At 40.7% G+C, this 21,419-nt stretch overlaps 1 protein-coding gene across 1 annotated transcript in view; it reads right to left on the reverse strand.

Moving 5' to 3' along the window:
- gtf2ird1 (GTF2I repeat domain containing 1) overlaps positions 1-20,972 on the reverse strand; it is a 56,279-nt gene extending 35,307 nt beyond the window's left edge. The window contains 7 exon segments of the mRNA XM_034198736.1: positions 2,411-2,506; positions 4,921-5,234; positions 7,733-7,916; positions 9,450-9,626; positions 11,704-11,845; positions 13,167-13,299; positions 20,671-20,972. Of these exon segments, the coding sequence (XP_034054627.1) occupies positions 2,411-2,506; positions 4,921-5,234; positions 7,733-7,916; positions 9,450-9,626; positions 11,704-11,845; positions 13,167-13,295 (1,042 nt within the window). The 5' untranslated portion in view covers positions 13,296-13,299; positions 20,671-20,972.
- Positions 20,973-21,419: the final 447 nt, after the last annotated feature.

Below are 21,419 nucleotides of genomic sequence, written 5' to 3' on the forward strand. Positions count from 1 at the left end.
CTTCTAGCATTATTTAGAATATTATATTATACTATATTATATTATTATTATTATTATTATATTATACTATAAAATATTATAGACAGACTGATTGAGAATTTTAACGGCTGATCCTGAAACCAAAATCCTTAAGGAACCCTTATTTTTGGATAAAGATTCCTAAGATTGTGTTATTTACTTTATTTGTGATAAAGACTTAAACCCCACTGATGTCTGTAAATATAAATCTGTGCAAAAGTGATAAATCATCACCTCTAAAGTTGACTAATTACACTTTTTATATGTTTTAAAAATAGAAGTTGTTAAATTACATTACATTTAGCTGACGCTTTTATCCAAAGCGACATACAATAAGTGCGTTCATCAGGTTTCATAGAGCAAAAACATTTCAAGTAGGGCCGGGACTCGATTACAAAAATTAATCTAATTAATTAGAGGCTTTGTAATTAATTAATCGAAATTAATCGCATTTTTAATCACATATACATATTTGACCTGAGAACAGTGAGAAGCCTTCCGAGTAAATTGCCAGAACGCCGACACCTCCTCATCTCCACCGCTCCCATGTTTTATTGTGTGTTGCCATAAATTAGTCTCTCTGCGTTTCTGCGCTGGGCTAATGCTAATAATGCTAATGCGAGGATAATAAAATGGCGGCTTCACAAAACTTTTTGGGAGTTTTACGGGGCGTGGTTTGCAATCCGCCCAGCCAATCAGAAATATAGCTCTTTTCTCACAAGAGAGCCGTACGAAAGTCCCTGCTCTCTAGCAGCTCTCTGCTCTCTAGCAGGGACTTTCGTGAGGGTAAAAAGGTTCTCATGAACTAATTTTAGTACCGGCTCTTTTGGTGTGAACGCGATAAAAGAGGCTAACGTCCACGCTAGCTTCCACGCTAGCTGCTATATGTTTTGCATTGAGGTGATACTTGAGGCTTGATGTGCTGCGGTGATATGCGAATTCCTTTTTGCATAATTTGCACACAACCGTGCTCTTATCGACGCTTCCATCCGTCCATTTTTTAAAACAACATTTCCCACTGTTGTTCACTGTGGTTTGTTGTTGTCTGAAGTCATGAACGTTAGTTGGTGCTCCAGTATAATCGGTACGCCTGAAACTCATCCAGTGAGAAACGTTCCGCGGTGCAAAAATAAGTGCGATTAAAATGCGTTAATTTTTTTAACGCGTTAATTTTTGTGTAATTAATTAATCTTAATTAACGCGTTAAAGTCCCGGCCCTAATTTCAAGTGCTACTCAACTGGCTTTAGATAAGCCAGCCCTTTATTAGTATATAAGTGCTTTGTTAGTAATTCTATCGCTCGAAGTGGAGTCGAAAGAGATGAGTTTTCAGTTTGCGCCGGAAGGTGTGTAAGCTATCTGCTGTCCTGATGTCAATGGGGAGCTCATTCCACCATTTTGGAGCCAGGATAGCAAACCCACGTGTTTTTGCTGATGGGAACTTGGGTCCCCTTCGCAGCGAGCGGTTTGGTTGATGCAGAGCGGAGTGCACGTGCTGGGGTGTACGGTTTAACCATGTCCTGGATGTAGGAAGGGCCAGATCCATTCGCAGCATGGTACGCAAGTACCATTGTCTTGAAGTGGATTCTAGCAGTTACTGGAAGCCAGTGAAGGGAGCGGAGGAGCGGAGTGGTGTGGGAGAATTTAGGAAGGTTGAAGACCAGACGAGCCGCTGCATTCTGGATGAGCTGCAGAGGTCGGATGGCACATGCAGGTAGACCAGCCAGGAGGGAGTTGCAGTAGTCTAGGCGTGAGGTGACGAGAGCCTGGACCAGAACCTGCGTGGCTTTCTGGGTCAGCTGGGGACGCATCCTCCTGATGTTGTAAAGAGTGTATCTGCAGCAGCGGGTTGTTGCAGCGATGTTTGCAGTGAAGGACAGTTTGTTATCTAGGTAAGTCCAGAGCTTTATATGCAGTAAACGTAATTTATTATAATTGAACTACCTTTATGCAATGTCAAATACGACAACCATTCAATTAATTTATTGCACAATAAATCTACACATTTTCCCATTTGATATTTTGAGGCACTATTAAAAAAAGTGCTTAAAACTGAGAATTATACTTAATGTAGGTGTGTTTAACTTTGAAGCCAATTAAGAGGTAATTTGAGGCGAATATCAGGAACTTTAAGGTTCCGTTACAATCTGTGTCAAAGACACATTTAAATATGATTGAAGTGCTGCTCTTTAGTGATGACTTTCAAAGCAAGGACAAAATATTCTGTAATTGAATGTAATAATATAAGTTATAAATCCAAATATACAATTGATGGCTAAGATTTGATGGCATTAAATGTTCTCAGTCTGTCTCTAATGACTAATAGATATAAGTCTGTGATGTGCGTTTTGAATGAAGCAAAGTAGATCTTATTGGTCACATGTGGAATCTCACCTGACTTTTCATGCACAATGGAGAAGAGCAGCCTCTTGGAGATGTGGATGCCAGGAGGGCTCTGCCCCTGCTCCCCAGGTAGCCTCGTTGTCTCGTCTGAAAATGCAAAATATCCAAACTTTAATCAGTTCAATGCCACACTGGTTTCCTACCGGAGCACTTTCAGCTGTAGACTGAGGCTGCAGCCACACGAGAACGGTAACGGTCGTATCCGCTACAGTTCTCTATCATATAGACGGTTCGGCCACACGAGGCCGACATGGAAACGCAGATAACGATAACAATAACGGGTCCCAAGGTGGGAAGATCTGGGGACGCAACGCTCTGGGGGGCCTAACGGCTCCGTGTCTACGCCCTATACGATCATTTTCTGATAACGATGACGCAATAGCCCCGCCTCTCCCACCTCTGCTGCTCAGAGATCAGCTGCTGGGCTCTCAGAAGAGGGGGAGGAAAAGAGAGGCTCAATTTATTATTCTTATATTAGTATATAGTCGTTATCAATTTGTTTTAAAGCTCAATAAATAACAAAGAAGACCTCTGACCGGCACTTTTCTAATTTTGTTCGGAAGATTTAAACGGACATATTGACCGGCGAAAAAAAATCTAACTGAAACTCTGCCGCACGGTTCCCTCGTCCCTTGGAAGAGGCGGAGAGGTGGGTGTTTTTCATTTGCTGGTGGACTACCGGAGAGATTTACAGCAGGAGCACACGCTTGTCTCAGGGAGGGAGAAAAAGAGCCAGAGCGTCCACCGCGGAGAATAAACAGAAGGGCTACCATGGCAACCATGCGCGGAAAGTTTTCTTCGCTGCTTTTGGTGTATTTTGTGGCAGAAGTACAGCACCACTTACAGGCCCGGCATATGTACTATATGTATGTACGAGCGGTCTCTTGTGAACGGACACGTTTCTGGTGCCTATTGCGTGTGAACGGAAGACTTTTTTGATATCGAATTCGGTTCGTTTGCGTTACCGTCTCAGTCTGAGACCACCGAAGACCACCACGGAGCGCCACAGGAGGTCTTTCCTCTCAGTGGCCATCAAACTCTATAACTCTTCACCCTTCAGCAAAGGGAACTGAAAACTTCCAATATGTGCAATATAATTATCATTACCATCATTACAAAACACTCGCTGCTATATAACAATATTATTATTATTAATAATGTGCTATGATAACGTGCAATTACTTATCTGCCACCACAGTTTTTTTTATACTACTAAATACTGTTAATATTTACATTAATTATGTGACCGTCTATGTTTCATAGAGATATTTAATTGCTCTTTTTACTGCACTTTTAGTGTACAGTTTTACTATTATGCTGCTGTGTTTATTGTATTTGTGTAACTCTGGCACAACAATTTCCTTCGGGATGAGTAAAGTCTTGTCTTATCTTATCTTATTTTAAAGGGGACCTATCATGCAAAATGCACTTTTTGATATATTTTATACATAAAGATGTGTCCCCGGTGTGTCAGGGAACTCACGCAGCGTCAGAAAATAAAACCCTCTCTCTTTCCTCCGTACCCAAATCTCTAAAAACGGGGAACAACGGAGCTGATCCAGATTTGCGTCCGATATGACGTAATATCTGAAATGTGGACCCACGGCCCAATCAGAAACGTTGCTATCAGAAACAATGCCCGACTGTTTTGGACGTAATATGGTCGGTGTTTACATTAGCATCGCTAACACTCAGAGCTAACCTGTACTGGAGAGCATGTGTGTGAAGAAGCAGGAAGTAAAAAGGAACTCACCTTGTGGTATAACCGGAAAGAGAGAAAGCCTTTGAGCTCCAAACTGTTTCAGAGATAATCCTTGATACTCCATGATATGGCGTTTCATCACGGCAGCATTTAGTTTAGACAGTAGCTGCCGGGTCCCGCATGAGCTCAGACCCCTCCTTCTTTATTTTGTATCAATTACTAATTAAGCTTTATTCCCCAAATCAGCACTTTAGAAACAGGAAGTGAAATGGAGGGATATGAGGCATGGCTAGAATGGGTGATCTGTTTGGTATTTTGAGCAAAACACTTCATAGACATGTTTTTTATATATCTTTATATATCTGAGACCTATGCTATTGCCTAAAGATAGCATGATAGGTGACCTTTAATGCACTGTCATTTATTTGTATTCAAATGGTAAATGGAATGTACTTAGATAGCGCTTTATCCAGTCTTTACGACCCCTCAAAGCTCTTTACGTACTACAAGTAATTCACTCATTCATACAGAGCAGTGCACCTTGCTCTAGGAACACACACTCACACACATTCACACACCGTTGGCCATCGAGAGCAACTCAGGAGGAGGCTCAATATTTGTTAAAAACTGCAAAATATGTGTAAATATTCATCTGAATAAAGGATTTGTGCTGCCGCAGAGATTTCTGTGTGTGTGTGAGAAAGACAGAGTTTGATGAACTCTGTTGTTTTTAAATGTGCTATATAAATAAAGTTGGATTGGATAATGTAACATAACACCCACTCTCCACACATCTCACCGTTGTTTGGACAGTCTTTGACCGACGCCATCTTGTCCGTCCCTGCGGTCCAGTTGTTCAGCCGGTCTGTCCCCAGGTTGAGGAGGGACATGGGTTTGAAGTCCAGCTTCCCATCGGGGTGAGGTTTGGAGGACATGGGCATGCCGTACAGGAAGTTGGACAGCACAGAGTTGCTGGAGGAGGTGGAGCTCGGGGAGGAGACCCCCTGTGAAGACGTCTTCCCCGAGCCGTGGCTCCCTGGGGTCAGAGGGGCCGTGCAGTTGTGATTAACGTCAGTGCTGGACTTGGCTTCTCGAGACAAATCTTCTGCTGGCCTGCACACAGACACAAAATCAAGAGGAAAGTAATTTAGAGGGGGACATTCATCACGGCCTGACATCAAGCTTTGTGTTTGCCAAGTGTCTCCTCGCTTATATCGACATTTACAGCTGCAACAACTCTTTCAGAGGAGAGCAAATGTATTTGTTCCATTAAGACATCCTCTAGCTGGCTTAAAGTCACTCAAAGACAAATGGGATTAGATGTTGTGTTAGTTTGGTAGTTTGAGTATTTACCTTTTCCTCTACTGTTTTGATCTGTCTGAGTACTGTTTGCTATCTGTAACAAATACCAGTATTGCTTCTAACGTGAATGGCACCCTGCCCTAGTTTTCTCTATCTCTCATCATGTGCTTTACTGAGAACAACATACCAAACACAAATCATATTTCAATTGTGTTACGCAGTTTTAGACACAGGAAAACCCCCCAATCTGTTCTGGGCAAAGACATGTAGTTAGTTTAGTTGTAGTGGTAGTTAATGGAGCAGACACACAGTTTTCCAACTACAGAGAAGCAAAACTAAATGAACAAATATATAAAACGATAGTCATTTAGATGCAGGATGTTTGCATATCGTGCCCTGCCTGATTTATTTCATCCCACCCCTCTCCTGTCCTCACAATAACATCATCAGAGCATCGTGGCTGTCAACAGGCTCTAAGTCTAAACACTCCTCTGTCCCTGCATGACATTCCCTGCTGTCCCCTGTTTATTATGCTGTGTTTATACGCTGACCTCCCAAATAAATGTTGACTTAACATGAAGCCCTACGACAAATGCCACCAGCCACAGTCCACAGACACATCTGCACTGGAGCTGCACCATGACTGAGGGATTGATCATTTATAAACCAAAATTCGCCTTTTTATTGAAAGATATGTTAAAAAGTACCAAACAAGGATGTTTTTGTTGGTCTGTAGAATACGGTTTATTTCCAGAATATCTCTGCAGAAATACTTCAGTCCGATATTTTCCCGTATTTTGCCTTTACCAAATTCTGTGCTTATTGCAATTTGGATATTGCACAAGTCCATGCTTCAATTTGGATAACATTTAGATTGATTGTAACATTTGAAAAACAGTTTGTTTAATTGAAACATCATCCGATTTTGTTGCAAGATAACTCTGCATTGTCACCCCCGCATCAACGTAAATCTTACTAAAGAGTTTTTCAAAGCTGAATTATACTCTGTCTCACACACACACACACGCACACACACACACACACACACACACACACACACACACACACGCATACCATGTATACATCACTTCAGGGGACATTACATTGACTTACATGCATTTCCTGGAGACTTATCCTAACCTTAACCATAACCAACACATGCCTAACCCTAACCAAGTCTTCACCCTAAAATTAATGATTCCCCTCATGGGGACCTCCATTTTGTCCCCATAAGGGAAGCCAGTCCCCACACGTGACTATGTAAACAGATGTAGGTCCCCACAAGTATAGTAATGCTAGACCACACACACACACACACACACACACACACACACACACACACACACACTCTAGATGTGTGTGTCCCCTTATGTGCCCATCCCCCCACATGGATCACACCTGGCACACGCAATACATGTTCAGTGTCTGTTCTTTGTATATTTACTGCAGTGTTTCATGTATACCAGTAGTCTGATACAATATGTACAGTTTGAAAGGCTGTTAAATTAAATTTGGTGATGATTGATGGTTTTTGTGTTAATGTAATAGCAGTTAAAACAGGACCGGTCAAATTTGACCGCGAACATCAAAGTAAGGGGGGGGGGGAACGAAGACAATAGTTAAATAGTTAAAGCCAATTCTGAACATGATTGTCTTTGTATTGTGAGTTACATTAACACAAAGGACTATTTCAACCCATCTTTGGCTCTCGCTGAGCTCAGATGTGGAGATTGTAACCACCTGATGGGTACAGGGAGGCAGGATACGCTTTAGAGAGGAGCATGGGTAATTAGATATTTTTTAGTTAGTCAGAGCGAGGCTAGCTGTTTTCCCGTTTTCAGTCTTTGTGATAAACTAAGCTAACGTTCATTTATTCCATACGTTGAAAATGATAGCAGAGTCAAATTATTCCATATTCTATTTTACATGTACATGATATAAGTATATCGGACGTATATTGGACGTGACTTTCAAGTATCATGTCTATATCTACACTGTTTGAGAGCCAGGAACTTAAGATTTTCATCGCCAACATTGCCTTTGAATCTTTAAAGACTTCTTCCCAAGCTGCCTCACATCCAAACTATTTCCATGCTTTGAACATGTATTAAAAAACAGCCTGTTTGCTACCAATAACCAGCTATTGAGAAGCCAGGAATGTTCTTTCACATTCACACAACTCTGCCAAACTTCCTATGTTCCCGTTCTGGAGCGATGTAATGTGAAACAGCTGCTTTCATAATCTGATAGAAGCACTGAAGCCTGTTTTCCCAAACAGACAGAACAACACACATCCCCCCCCCCCTCACTTCTTCACTGTGAACTGGATGCGGTGGCTCTGCTCCAGGATCTTCATCAGGGTCTTGGTGTCGTACTCAGAGGGCTTCTTCAGCGAGGCCCCCTCAGGCAGACCGTGGGCCACCACACAGCCGGGGTCCTTCAGGATCCGCTCATAAGGCACAGGGACCAGGCTGCTCTTCCCCACAGCTTCACCTGCGGAGAGCACCAGGAGGATGTTAAGCAAGGGGGGATTGTGGGCATTTTGCACAATGTTTTTAGGCTTTGTAGTGACAGTAAGTATGTTTTGGTTCACATGGCAGCTGTTTCTATAAATATATGAATCATCCAAGTGAAAAATTTGGCATTCTTTCATATAAGTATGTAATTAGCACCCCATATATTAAAGTAATTGATGTTTAAGGTGTATCTTTTTGAGGTTTGAACACATTTCACACGTAACTACAATAACCGTCATCATTTGTATTGTACCTTGTTAAGTGTTAAAAAGTGTAAGTTTGGTAAAGTGGTATTGGCATCATACTCATGAACATGTAATAGTTCATTTCAATTTAAAATGTGTACCTTTTTATAGTGAATTTATTTGGGAAACACATATAAAGCAAGGCCTGTTTTGGTTTAAAGTGATGGCCGTTAAAGTGCATTTTAAATCATGCATGGCATTCAGCATCATCACATGTTCGCCATATTCTTCCATCACTACTGAGTCTCATGTGAGTTCTGATTATATTACTAAAATTAACATATTTCCTATTTGTATGATATTTCAGTGGGTAAGCCTGAAGCGAAGTGAACCCTTTAAAACTCGTTAACACCCTATGCTAGTTTTTGCTAGTTAAAACATTCAGGACATTTGCAACTTTGGTACTTTGTGTTATATCTTGTACAACATTACATGGTGCAGACTAGAACATCAAATCCTATTATGATTGGGTAAGATAAATATTAAATGTTCGCTTGTCGAGAAAGATGTAAGTCATGCATTAAGTTAAAGGTCCCGTGTCATGGCCATTTCTACTGATCATATTTCCATTGTTGAGGTCGACTAGAATAGATTTTAATTGTTCAATGTTCCAAACTCACATTGGTTTCTCATACAGCATCTCTGTATAGTATGTGTATTCACTCTCTGTCCTATACGGCTCGTTGGAGCTCCTGCCGCCCCCCTCCCTGTGAGCCCAGTGGCCGTCTGCAAGACAGCGAGACACAGCGAAACCCAGCCCGAAATACACACACACCCGCAGCCTGGCTGGGAGCCTCGCAACGGAGTTTGTGTGTGTGCTCAGGCTGAGTTCCGCTGTGTCTCGCTGTCTTGCCGACCCCACACCAGTGAGCCAGCTCACAGTGTCCCGCTCCTCGCAGCAGCGAGCCTTGCAACGTCCCGCCAAGTGTGTGTGTGTGTGTGAGGAAGTCGTTACGTTACGTCACTATACGTTACGTCACTATACGTTACGGTACGTCACTATACCCGAAATACGTCACTATACCCAAGATGTAAAAAATGGAAAATTAGAAATCCCCAACGAGGCGTTCTGGGGCAGCACAGACAGGTATTTTCTGTGTTAGAGTTTTACTCGCTACAGGGTCTACTTTGAGGGTTTGTGACTCTGCAGACTGTTCACATGTAGAAAAAGCTAAATAACAAGGGGACAGGTAATAACCGGAAAAGCATGACATGGGCCCTTTAAGAGTTGTATGGCACATTAAGGCCTGCTGAGTCACACTTACTGTAGAGAACGGTGAAGGCTTCCTCCACCATCTTCCTCAGAACGAAGATGTTGGACTGAGCTTCTGACGGAGCTCTGGGTTTCCCCTGATCTCCGTCCTTACTCAGTTTGCTCAGATCTACTTCCTGCTCTTTGGTATGGGCGTTAGCTGAGGACACATTCTGCAGACAGGGCCCCCCTGAAGACAAAGGACAAAAGCCATATAATAAGTGAACAAGAATATCCAATATGATTGTTAGTTCAGATGACCTGCCGTATTAGTTTAACAAATAGTTAATGCAACTTAACTTTTGCCCCTAACTGAGTCATTGCTTTGACTTTAAAAGTTCCATGTTATCCAAAAAAAGCATAATAGGGTCTCTTTAAGTATCTTCAACAATTGGTGAAGCCATTCTGTTCAAATACTCAGCATGTGTTTTAGTTAAGGGCCAATAACGCACACAACTTAAATAGATTAAATATGGATACTTATATTTCTACACTCTATTGACTTTTTCAATTAGGTTTCTAATGTCTGTACTTTTATATTTCCTTACCGCGTCACCTTTAATTCAAAACATATATATTTGAATCATGGTCCTGTATGATGACATGCCTTTGTGTAAAACAAGCAGGAGAAAAACGTTTTTAGACAGCAGTGAAAATGTTGTTTTGAAAGTCTAAAAGCCAACGAACATAAATTGAAGCAGAATCTTTGATCAGATAAAAACATCTTGGTAATCTTGGAGATTACTTAATCTTTTATTTTTCTATAAATGTTGATGTTTGGATTTAGAATAGTGTGGAGTTATTGTAAATCTTTGAGTCAAACAATCTGAAAAACCACTTCGGGAATCAATTAATAATATTAGTGTAGCCTCATCTTTATCTGCAGTCATGGCGGCAGACCATTCGACGCTAAATATCAGTTCTTTACTGAACAAGATGAAGTGGAGCCATTGTTCCCTGTAACTGACATTAAAACTCATTCCTCTTTAATAACCAGCCTCATGAAATCAACCTGCCCTCAAATGAGTGTTAATAGCAGGGAAACGCTCTGGAGTCTGAGAACATGAGGGGATTTTATACTTTAGCGCTCAAGGTCAATAGGTGGGGCTTAGGCTGTTTTCTTAAACACAGCTCAGCTTACAAACGTGCATACTCGTTTGTTTGAAGGAAATTAAGGCTTACAATTTGTGTAAGAGGTATTCTGGAATATCTGAGTGTTTGCGAGAATGAGAGGCCACTTGATTTTAAACCTCCTAATTACAACAATGCACTTAGACCCCATTTACACGGGAACGCAAACGCAAAAGAAACGCAAACGAACCGAATTCGATATCAAAAAAGTCTTCCGTTCACACGGATACGGCTCAATAAACGTGTCCCTTCACACGAGACCGCTCGACCCGCTGGAGACGCTGTAGTACATATGCCGGGTCTGTAAGTGGCGCTGTACTTCCGCCACAAAATACACCAAAAGCAGCGAAGAAGACCCCGAGCATGGTTGCCTGGTTGCCCTTCTGTTTATGCCCGGCGGTGGATTTAGCAACATGTAGTTCATGTAGTTCTCCATGTCCACTTGTTGCTGATGGTTGTGGTAGAGGAGCTGTAGATTTTGCACTAACATCTGTAGCATGGTTAGTAGCGGTAGCTAGTGACCATGCTACAGCAGTGAGCAGCAGAGGCGGGGCTATGGCTTCATCGTTATCAGGAAATGATCATATAGGACGTACACACGGAGCCGTTTGGCCCCCAGAGTGTTCCGTCCGCAGATCTATCCACCTTGGGACCCGTTATCGTTTTAGGGGTCCGTTTCCGCGGTTCCGTTACGGCCCCGTGTGAACGAACGGGCTATACGAAAGAGAAAAGTAGCGGATACAACCGTTTCGTTCCCGTGTAAACAGCACCTTAATCTCCTCCTAAACAAGCCTCTGACAAATGTACTGTTTAAAAAGTAACGTAAAAAAGTTGATTTTAATCTTAATGAGCATTTCATATGACTGTGAGCAGTTGTTACATAAAAGCATCTCATCCAATGTGACAATATGTTTTGTTGATATATCTTTTTATGTGATAAAATGTGTGAAACTGCAACTACTAAATAAATAATCTGACATCTGCAAGCTGCTAAAGTTATTGAAGCATTCTGCCGCGACATAACTTCCAAATCCTACAGGGACAATCAGTGCCTTTGTATGAAACTGGCTAACAGCTGTAGGTACTGTACAATGACATTAATCAATGCTCCATTCAACATTCACCATTAAACTCACGGCAGAACTTGTAGAAGTCTGTTTGGATCTCCCTCCTGGAGTTGAGGAACACTCGGCCCTTTTCCGTGCCGACTGCAATCACGCTGTCTTCGTGTACGGTGACACACGCCACCTCAGCGTTGAGTTTAGACATCGCCATGCACTGCAAAACAAGGAGGCATCAGTTACTCTCAAGGCATTACCATAAACTCTGAGGAAGACATGCGCTCCACTCAAGAGTCTATTAAGAAAACTGACGAGCTGCATTGTGTTTTCTCTTGGGATGGAACAAGGTATTTTAGGGATGGCTTGACACCACTTTTCCAGTCCGATAATGACACCTTGAGTATTTGCAGATATTCATATCAATCACAAGTTTATTTTTCTCTATGTAACACCTCATACGTTTCTAAAGATGCATTTTGTTTAACCTAGCTGTCAATAAAACATTATGCTCTATCTGTGAAACCAATATTCTACCCCACTAAAGGAGGAAATAGGACTCAGTAATTCAATCCGGCTGCTTCTTTAAAAAAAGTGTTCTCATACGGGACCATTTCAACATTCACAATACAATTTAAAGGGAAACTCTGTTCAAAAGTTCAATCTGATAACCACGAATAACAAAGGAAGTATAGTTCCTGTCAGTTAGAGATAACTGAGCCCTCAACATGGCATTGTAAAAATGAAGAAGCAATACTGGTATTTGTTACAGATAGCAAACAGTACTCAGAAGTAAATACTCAAACTACCAAACTAACACAACATCTAATCCCATTTGTCTTTGAGTGACTCCTTCTTTAAGCCAGCTAGAGGATGTCTTAATGGAACAATGTAGAATATTACTAAAATAACTATAATTGAATATATAAAAATGATAGCGATATCAAGGTGAATTGCCATTATTGAGATAACTGTGAATATCCCTGTTTGAGTGACTGAGCGATGTTGTGCACATTAACAATGCATCTTCATATAAACAGGAAGCATTCTCGCCACACTTCAGGCCATTAAGATTATAATGTATTATTCATATGAATTTTCTCTCTGTGCTTTTCTTTAAGTAATTGGTATGTAAGCTGAGATATACAGATATCTTGCTACACGATGAAGGGGAGATTATTGTCACCCATGGAGAGATGTATGTTATATGTGCAGTAACTATTCTTCACACATTTGAGTACGTATGCGGGTGGGTGTTGTATGTATGTTATGTCTGAATGTTTACAAAAATGACTAAAAAGAGTATTAAAAAACCAAAACAAGAAGCATTCAGCATCATGTTTCAGGGTGGATTTTCACTCATTTGCAAATAGAAAAGACATTGTGTCCATGGATGATGCTCTCCCTCTGTGATGTCCCCTTCCTGTCTCTGGTGTAGTTTGCTGTGATACTTTGATATTTTGATAAGAGAAACATTTAGCAGGCTGTGTTATGTATGTATGTTTTGTAAACCATTGTGTGAGGCGTCTCGTCGGACGTACCACTGAGTCGAGGGCGGACACCAGGCTGGTGAGGATCTCCTGTCGGGCGGACACCAGCGGGGCCGTGGCGACGCCCCCCCGAGAGTTGGTTCTGATGCCATCACAGGCCAGCTTCCTCATCTGAGCCATGCCTCTGCAGAGAGGACATTAACACAGTTTAGACAGGCAGCCACAATGTGACATGGAAGGAAAAAAAAAACGGACGTGAGTGTGCATCCATAAACACACGCAGATGTGACCTGCATTTAAAGTACTTTCTGCTGACTCCATTGTGTTTGACTTTAAGCAAATATTAGCGTGTATTCAAGGCATCGATCCAAGACTAGGAGATAAATAAAGGAAGTAAGGGATCAAGCTTTTATTATCTCAGGGATCATTTTTTAATCTACTAACAGGCAGATTCTACAGCCAAGCTAACAGCTCTGTTCTGCATTACTTAGGAGCTCCTAATGACATTGTTAACGTGGTGATGTTTTGCATGTAATGTTTGCATAAGGGTATCAACTAGTAAGAACTAAAAAAACTGATATTTTTACAGTTATATGGACAGAAAAGTAATTTAGTAAGAGACCAATCGGTGAGGTTTTCTGCCTCGGGATTCAAATCTATGAAATCTAGCAACAGAGTGAATATTTGCAACTCAAATTTGCAATCGACCAATGGTAAATATGTTTGTTAGCTGTGTAATAAATACACAAGCCAGCATAGGAAGTGTATACCATTTTAAACCATCAGTGTTACTAGTAATGCATGACCTTTAGTTATAGGTTTATATATTGGTTTTTTAGGTCTAAACCAGTGTTTCTCAAACTTTTTCATACCAAGGACCACTTAACCAATACAAAAACACTCGCGGACCACCTAACTCCACAAATATCCAAAAACACATCGTTTTTCTAGAACAGATTACAAATCGCCTGAACATGGTACAAACAAGTGGCAACAGGTGTGATGGAGGTGTTGTGCTGGGCTATATCATGCAATTGAAAGTGAAACTTAAGCTCGCTCCATTGCAGAGATATTCCCGCGAGAGTGCGGAAAACTTCAATCGATTAATTTATTTCAAATGGGAAATTCTACCAATATACTCACGGACCACCAGTGGTCCGCAGACCACACTTTGAGAAGCACTGGTCTAAACTATAGTTTTGGACACTTATGGCGTGATGATGGCGCTCCAAAAAGTATGAAGAGATAACCAAAGTTCTATTTGGGGGGATAATGCAATTACTGAACATCATTTGAGAATCCATCCAATAGCCGTCGTGACAGGTCGTTAAAAACAACAAATGTGAATGTCATGATGGCGCCAGAGGGTAAATCAGGAGTTCAACCAAATATTTGGGATTCATCCTTCTTTACTATAAAACTTGATGTCAATGCCTCCAGTAGTAGTTAAGATATTTTACGAGATAAGTAAAGACTTTTGAGCTGCTGGTGCAACGGAAAGTCAATAGTTGTTCAGGTATTCTCGACCAAAGCAATGGACTGGCCAACATCCCTACAGCCACACTTCTAGCATTGCTAATCCATATGTATTCAGCAACCTATGGTTTCATGCTCTTATGTGTGTCATTTGGGGCTTCTTAGAGCACTCAAATGATGTCATATGAGCCCCTACATCCTGTTTTTCCCTCGCTGACAGATGGCGCCAGAAAAAGAGATATTGACTTTAGATTATCTAGATAAGCCCTTAAATTTCCACCACTTAAGGCAAGGTTTAGCGACATCATACATTTAAACTGCCTGTCAAAGAACATAATGACATATAACTACAAATAACAAGACACTCTATGTATATTAAGAAGCAAACAGATATAAAATACTGCTCGGCTAAAGCCAGGCACTATGTTCTCATGGCAACTGAAACCCGTCTCCTTGGAAACTAATCTCGGGGCATTTGAACAATGCGGCTCTGGCCTTTAATCTCTCCAGACACTGGGAACCATTATACTCGCCTCTGGCAGCCCCACACCACTGACTCAATAGAGAGAGGACAGAGAGGCAGAGAGATAGACAGAGGGGAGGGTGGGTGTGGTGGGTTCAGCTGCACCAGTCTCAACATGCCAAGTCTATTGGCCATCTAAATGTGCCTCCCCTGGGGCAACAGCAAACATTAGCCCCCTCCCTCCTAAATGATTGCGGCCTCAAAATAGATGGCCTCTTTCCCTCACATATTTAAAAGGCAAAGGAAGTAGCGAGGCGGAGGAGGAGGAAGGTGGGGATAAGCATCAGCTCAGAATAATGCCATGTCGAGGAGGCACAATGTCACGGTCCTGCTGTGGCTCTCTGTGAATATTAAACTATTCAGTATGCAAAAACTACTCGAAACACAACACTAACGAAAAACGAATTGTCGTCTAAGCAAATCCTGCAGTTGTTGATAGTGACATGCCAACTAATAGTCTAATGGATTGTCTGTTGTCTACTACCCACTGACGTGAAACTTGTTTGCTAAAAAGACGATTAGAAAGACAGATGAACTAGAAGCTACTTCGTCTTTTCAACATTCCTACTGATGTCTTTTTACGATGTGTGCATCTTGCAGGGTTTTTCCTGCATCTTAAGATCCTGGGCACTCTGCCGGAGTGCCATTTGGAGCTAACCTCTAAGTGAATTTAAATTATCTCAGGAACTGGATTAAACCAGAGGACCTAAAAAGGGGTCTGTAATGCGATAAAGCTGTTTACTGACAGAGGGCTACTTTGGCTCCAAAAATGTCAATATCTACCGGAGTCAGTGAAGGTGACCAAATGAAGGTTTATGTTCACTTAGGAAACGCTATCACAGCTCTATGTCAGATTTCTGGGTCTTTGGAGTTCTGAAACAGGGGGAAAATGACATAACCAGTCCAAAAGTCTATATTTACACCAGCAACTAACCAAGGTTGTTGTTCTATGCTATCGTTTTTGGGAATAAGATACACTTTACATATAAGTTCTCTACTATGATTAAGAAGTTAACCTCTTCCTATGCTTCTTTTGTCAAATTACTACACATGAAGTCTGCTTTCATAGTAAATGGGGCATTTGTCACATGGTCAAATCTGTGTTTTTGATGGCCAAACATTTGTGTCTCGCTTTAACTTCAGACACGATGTGTTTGTAATATACATGTTAGTGCATACCCTCGAAAACATGATATCGTGGTAAAAGACAAGGTCACCATAGCCCATACAGTACATGGCTTTACAGGACGTTAGAGCTTTTCAAGATGTTTATTGAGATTCAAATTCTCTGCACACTAATGGCGCATTTCCACTACAGCACGGAGCGCGGTTTAAGCGTGCCGTGCCCGGCCCGTTTTTGGTTGCGTTTCCACTTGGGGTAGTTCCGGCTAGCGGGTATTTTTCCACAGTTTTTCTGGCTCTCCAAAATCGAGGTTCTTTCCCTCCCTAAAAGCCCACTCGGCCACGTGGGAGTGACATGTGTTGTGAGTGTTCAGCGCGAGCGAAGATGTCAGAACAAGAGCAGCAACTCGTTAAAAAGAAGGGTACAACTATTTCCACTATTTGCAAGTAGCCTACTTTGTCATTACATTCCACATCGCTAAAGATATGTGCCCAGTTAGCACTGTTAGCAACCAGGGCTTTAAGCAACTTGTCAACACGTTGGACAAGCGTTACGCGATGCCGTCTCGGTATTATTTCAGCAGGTCTGCGCTGCCTGCGCTATATGACAAATGCCGTAGGGAAGTTGAGAGAGATGTGGCTTCAGCTGACTACTTTGCTACCACAACAGACCTATGGTCTAGCCCAGGGGTGCCCAACCAGTCGATCGCGAGATGTGTCTAAAAATAGAACAACAATATTCTGTTTTATCGTTAATGTCCTGTAACATAATCTTCCTGTGTCAGAATAATGCACTTGAACGCATCAAAGCTTTGTGATTGGCCGGCGTCACCCCATGTGTCGGGACGTGGCTGAGGGTCTTCAGTACAGGTGGCAATATCGTCACCTGCCTGCGCTCATCTCTGAAACCAGACCATGTCAACAGGCTGGTGTTTCTTGCAAAAAATCTTTAAGAGATGACATGAGCAGCCCTACCAGCCTTTGCCATGGTGGCCTAAACATTTGTATTTGGTATTAAATTGTAGTTCAACATTTATTTCCTGTTACTTCTGGACCATGACGGTGGGCCAGCCTTCAACGTTTAACTGAGTGGAATAATGAATATGTTTTACCAAAATGTTGGCTATATGTTAAGGAGTGTTCAGTAGGTTGTGACTGCACTGCATCACATTTGATTTCATTTATTTTGGTCTAATTTATTTTTATTTATCATATTAATATATGTTTAGTATGGTTTTGGAAGTGCGCTCCAACATATTTGTTGATCTTGTTTATTGGTAAAATATTATTTGTTTTAAAGTTCAATAAATGGTCAATGAATAATCGTCAAAATAATCGTGATATCAATTATTGACCAAATAATCGTGATTATGATTTTTGCCATAATCGCACAGCCCTAGACTGTATTCGCCATGACACAGGCAGTCTGTGGTTTGTACTTGTTTAACTTTTGTCTAGTTTCTGAACAGTTATGAAGAGCTGTGAGCTCTGAGTGCTAAGAGCTAACGGCTGATGTTGGTTTTGTAGTTCTCATTGAAGATGACGTCAAGGCTCCGCCTACATTGCGTTACTATAGTTACTACCCCTGTTTCTAAACTGTAATGGAAACGCAGCATAAAGTGAGCCTGGCCTAACGAGGCCTAACGAGGCCTAGCCATACCGTACTAAGCCGATTGAGGCCCTGCAGTGGAAAAGCGCCATAACATTTAGTCTGGTTAACTAGCCCTTTACTTAAGTTAAAGTTGGTAGGTAGCGGCGTTAAGCTTTAAAAAGGACTTTTTCTCATTTAATGAGTGATATCTGCTTTGTTTGCATGCAGGTGAAACAATACACATTGCTGCCAAGGCTGTAAGGTGCAAAGAGACATCATTGCTAATGTTTCAACAGCTTTGACAGCTGGTGAGTAGCACTGAGTGCAAACTGAAAATGTGTCTGTTGACAAGATAACTTCACAGGCTCACATTTAATCTCTAGTACATTTATCATTTGGATTCAGCCATGACAAGCAATATGAAGTAGGCTGTAGGTTGTTTATCATGCTGTTGGTATACGTGTGTGTTTGTTTACATGCCACACAATGCCATCAATGTTTTACATAATTATGTCTTGAAGGAAGTAGAAGTATGACTGTAGTTTTTACATATCTACAACTGCCAGGAAGTCAGGGTGTGGTTTTTCAGCTACTGTCTAATTAATCATACAACATGATCTCTGTTTACACTGTGTGCCTGAGGCTGTTTACCATCTTCATAAATCATTACTGATGTTAAAATGTTTAACTGCTGGAACTGGAAGTCAAAGCAGATTTACATATTAGGGAATAAAACGGTCTAACCCTCCCAGACAGGATTAGATACGACAACATTAACATACCGTATGCCAATATTGTATATGACATGATCAATTAATAGGACAAATCATGCAAAACAGTGAGTTATCCTTTTATACACTATTATTGTATGATTGAAAGGCTATAATAAGAGTAATTGTGTCTTATCATCCAACAATTAGGTGGGATTATCACACATAATTATATTCTGATCCTGGTCATTTAACAGGCAATATTTAACTTGGGATCTTTGGACATAATTATATATGGAGAACATGTATCTGGTCAAAGGACATACTGTACATCTTGTGTATTTTTGCTCACAGAGTAACTTTACACTTGCATATTTTGAATATAGTTGGCACGACATTGCATTCATACAAGATATTTTAAGGCACATACCGGGCTAGTATTTGTGAGGAGAGCTTCTCATGCTGCTCAATTCTGGCACGATATCTACTATTAAGTTCACATCACATGAGAGGGGAGAGGCATTACTTTGACAAGCTGGACCCAGGAGATAACGCATGATACCACAGGATATGAGACCTGGGTGCAATAAATAAAGTCAGGGTCTGTTCTTCCACAGGAAATGAGCGTGTGTACAAATGTCTCTTGTGAATTAAATCCGCCTAACAGATGCAGCTGTCAAAGTTTAAGGCTAGTCACCATTTGTATAACTTCTTATAAGACAGCTGAGAGAATGAACAACAAGAAATTAACAGTTTAAATAAAGTCTCGATTCAGATTTAGACACCAAACACTTTTGAGATTGCTCTAAAATCATCTCTGTTTTAGATCCAGTGTCTTTTAGTTTAGGAAACACTACTAACTTTTAGTAGAAACTGTAATAAACAGAGGTGGGAAAAGTACTCAGATGTTGTATTTAAGGAAAAGTAGAACCACCAGAGTGCAGGAATACTATGTTACAAGTATTGGCATCAAAATATACTTAAATGAAAGCTTTATGCAGATTGTCCCATTTCAGGATAAGCAGTAAATGTTTTGTTTATAATTATTGATGCATTCAAGTATCTTATACAAATAATTAAAGGTGGAGCTAATTCATTTGGGTAATTGTGAATTTTCCTCCAGGTGTAACTAAAGATTATATGTCACCACATTAATCCAAATCTGCACAGTAGCCTAACTATAGATATTAAATAAGCACGTGTGTATAGGTTACTTCTCACTTGCAGCATTCTCTTGCACTATTTTATTTCGTATATGTTTCTTTTTGCACCATTTGTTATGTGTATGTCTTATATATATATATACATATATATATATATCCATGTTGCATTGTTGAAGGATGTCCATAACTACACTGTAGCTACTGTGCTTATGACAATAAAACCTATGGATCTTTTAAATGCAATGGAGTAAAAGTACACTTTTTTACCTCTGAATTGTAGTGGGGTAGAAGTACAAAGTAACAACAAATACTCGAGTACAGTAAAAGTACAGTACTTCAGTCAATGTACTTAGTTACTACTCACCACTGGTAATAAATGATAACGTAATGAGTAACCCATTGTTTTACTGCAGTTTAATAGGGTGTAACACGGCTGTAATTAACTCAGCAAGGCTGTTGGTTAAAGCTTTCTATATTAAAATAGCTTTTCTGAACTTCACATGTGTTGTTTTTCTTTACACTTGCTACGTTAGCTAGCTGGCTTTGTTGGAGTAGCTCGGTAACCTTATTAGTGATAGCAATATATGAGGTATAATTTAGCAAGCAGTGTCCTAATCATAAACACAGGCTAGCACAAGGTTACATGGAGACGTACCTCTGAGGTTAACTTAACTCCTAAACAACTATAACCCTTCCTTCGCTACTCACCGTAACGTTATGTCAAACTAATCAACGCTGGTAATTAGCTAAATGTATCATAATAACCGTTGGGTTAGCTAACTAGCTAGCTTACTATCGTTAGCTCTAAGGCTAGCTAGCGTTAGCACTTTCCTTTCATCTCCTCCTCCCCAGTCCAGAAATGAGGTTATAATCTGTAATTTTTGAATGTACAGTAATACAAAACTACGCGTTTAATGAAAGCAAGCAATGTAACTCGTCATGAATATTAAAAGGGATAGCGAAATCTCACCTTAATTAGCGATTAAATAGCCTTGTTGCTGCTGTCAATCCCGGAATAGGTTTATTCCCCCGTTTTAATCCATCAGAAACACTCGCAATTCTCATCCACAATGTCCTCTAAAACGTCGTAATCCGGAACATCACACTGTGGACTTCGATGACACGTTTTACAGTCTACTATATATGTATTTAATCTAAGTTTATGTCTGTTTTTCCCTTTAACAGAGCAGGGTGTCCCTTTCCCCTTTCTTTGTTCTGTAATCTAGTAAAATTGAAACTCATTCGCCTCCTGCTAATCCAAACCCAACTCAACAACAGCATCTATTGGCTGCAATTTACATACAGGATTAGCGGAGGAACCTCTGGAAATACCCTCGGGGAACAACATTGACATGGAGAGGGAATATATTGTTTTTTATTTTATTAGTGTGACTGATTAAATCCCTGTCTGCCATTTGGCTGCAACTTCACACACTGTCAGTTTTGGTTTACACAAAAAAAATCCTTTCAGACTGCATGAAAGTGGTTTGACATGATAGTATGCAAATTATGTTTAAGGATTAGTCCAAAGTGGATACAGCATTGATCTTCTGGTAATTACTGTAATACCATAGCTCTTGTGCCTAAAATAGCTTGTCAATGTAATATAGGGGAAAGTTCATATCCTAGTGAAAGGGGAATACAAGTGATCTTATAATAAATGCAGTCAGATTTATATTAAACCTAATCATCAAATGGTATATAATCCACTATATCACT

Source organism: Gymnodraco acuticeps, unplaced genomic scaffold, assembly GCF_902827175.1.
Source record: "Gymnodraco acuticeps unplaced genomic scaffold, fGymAcu1.1, whole genome shotgun sequence".
NCBI lineage: Eukaryota > Metazoa > Chordata > Actinopteri > Perciformes > Bathydraconidae > Gymnodraco > Gymnodraco acuticeps.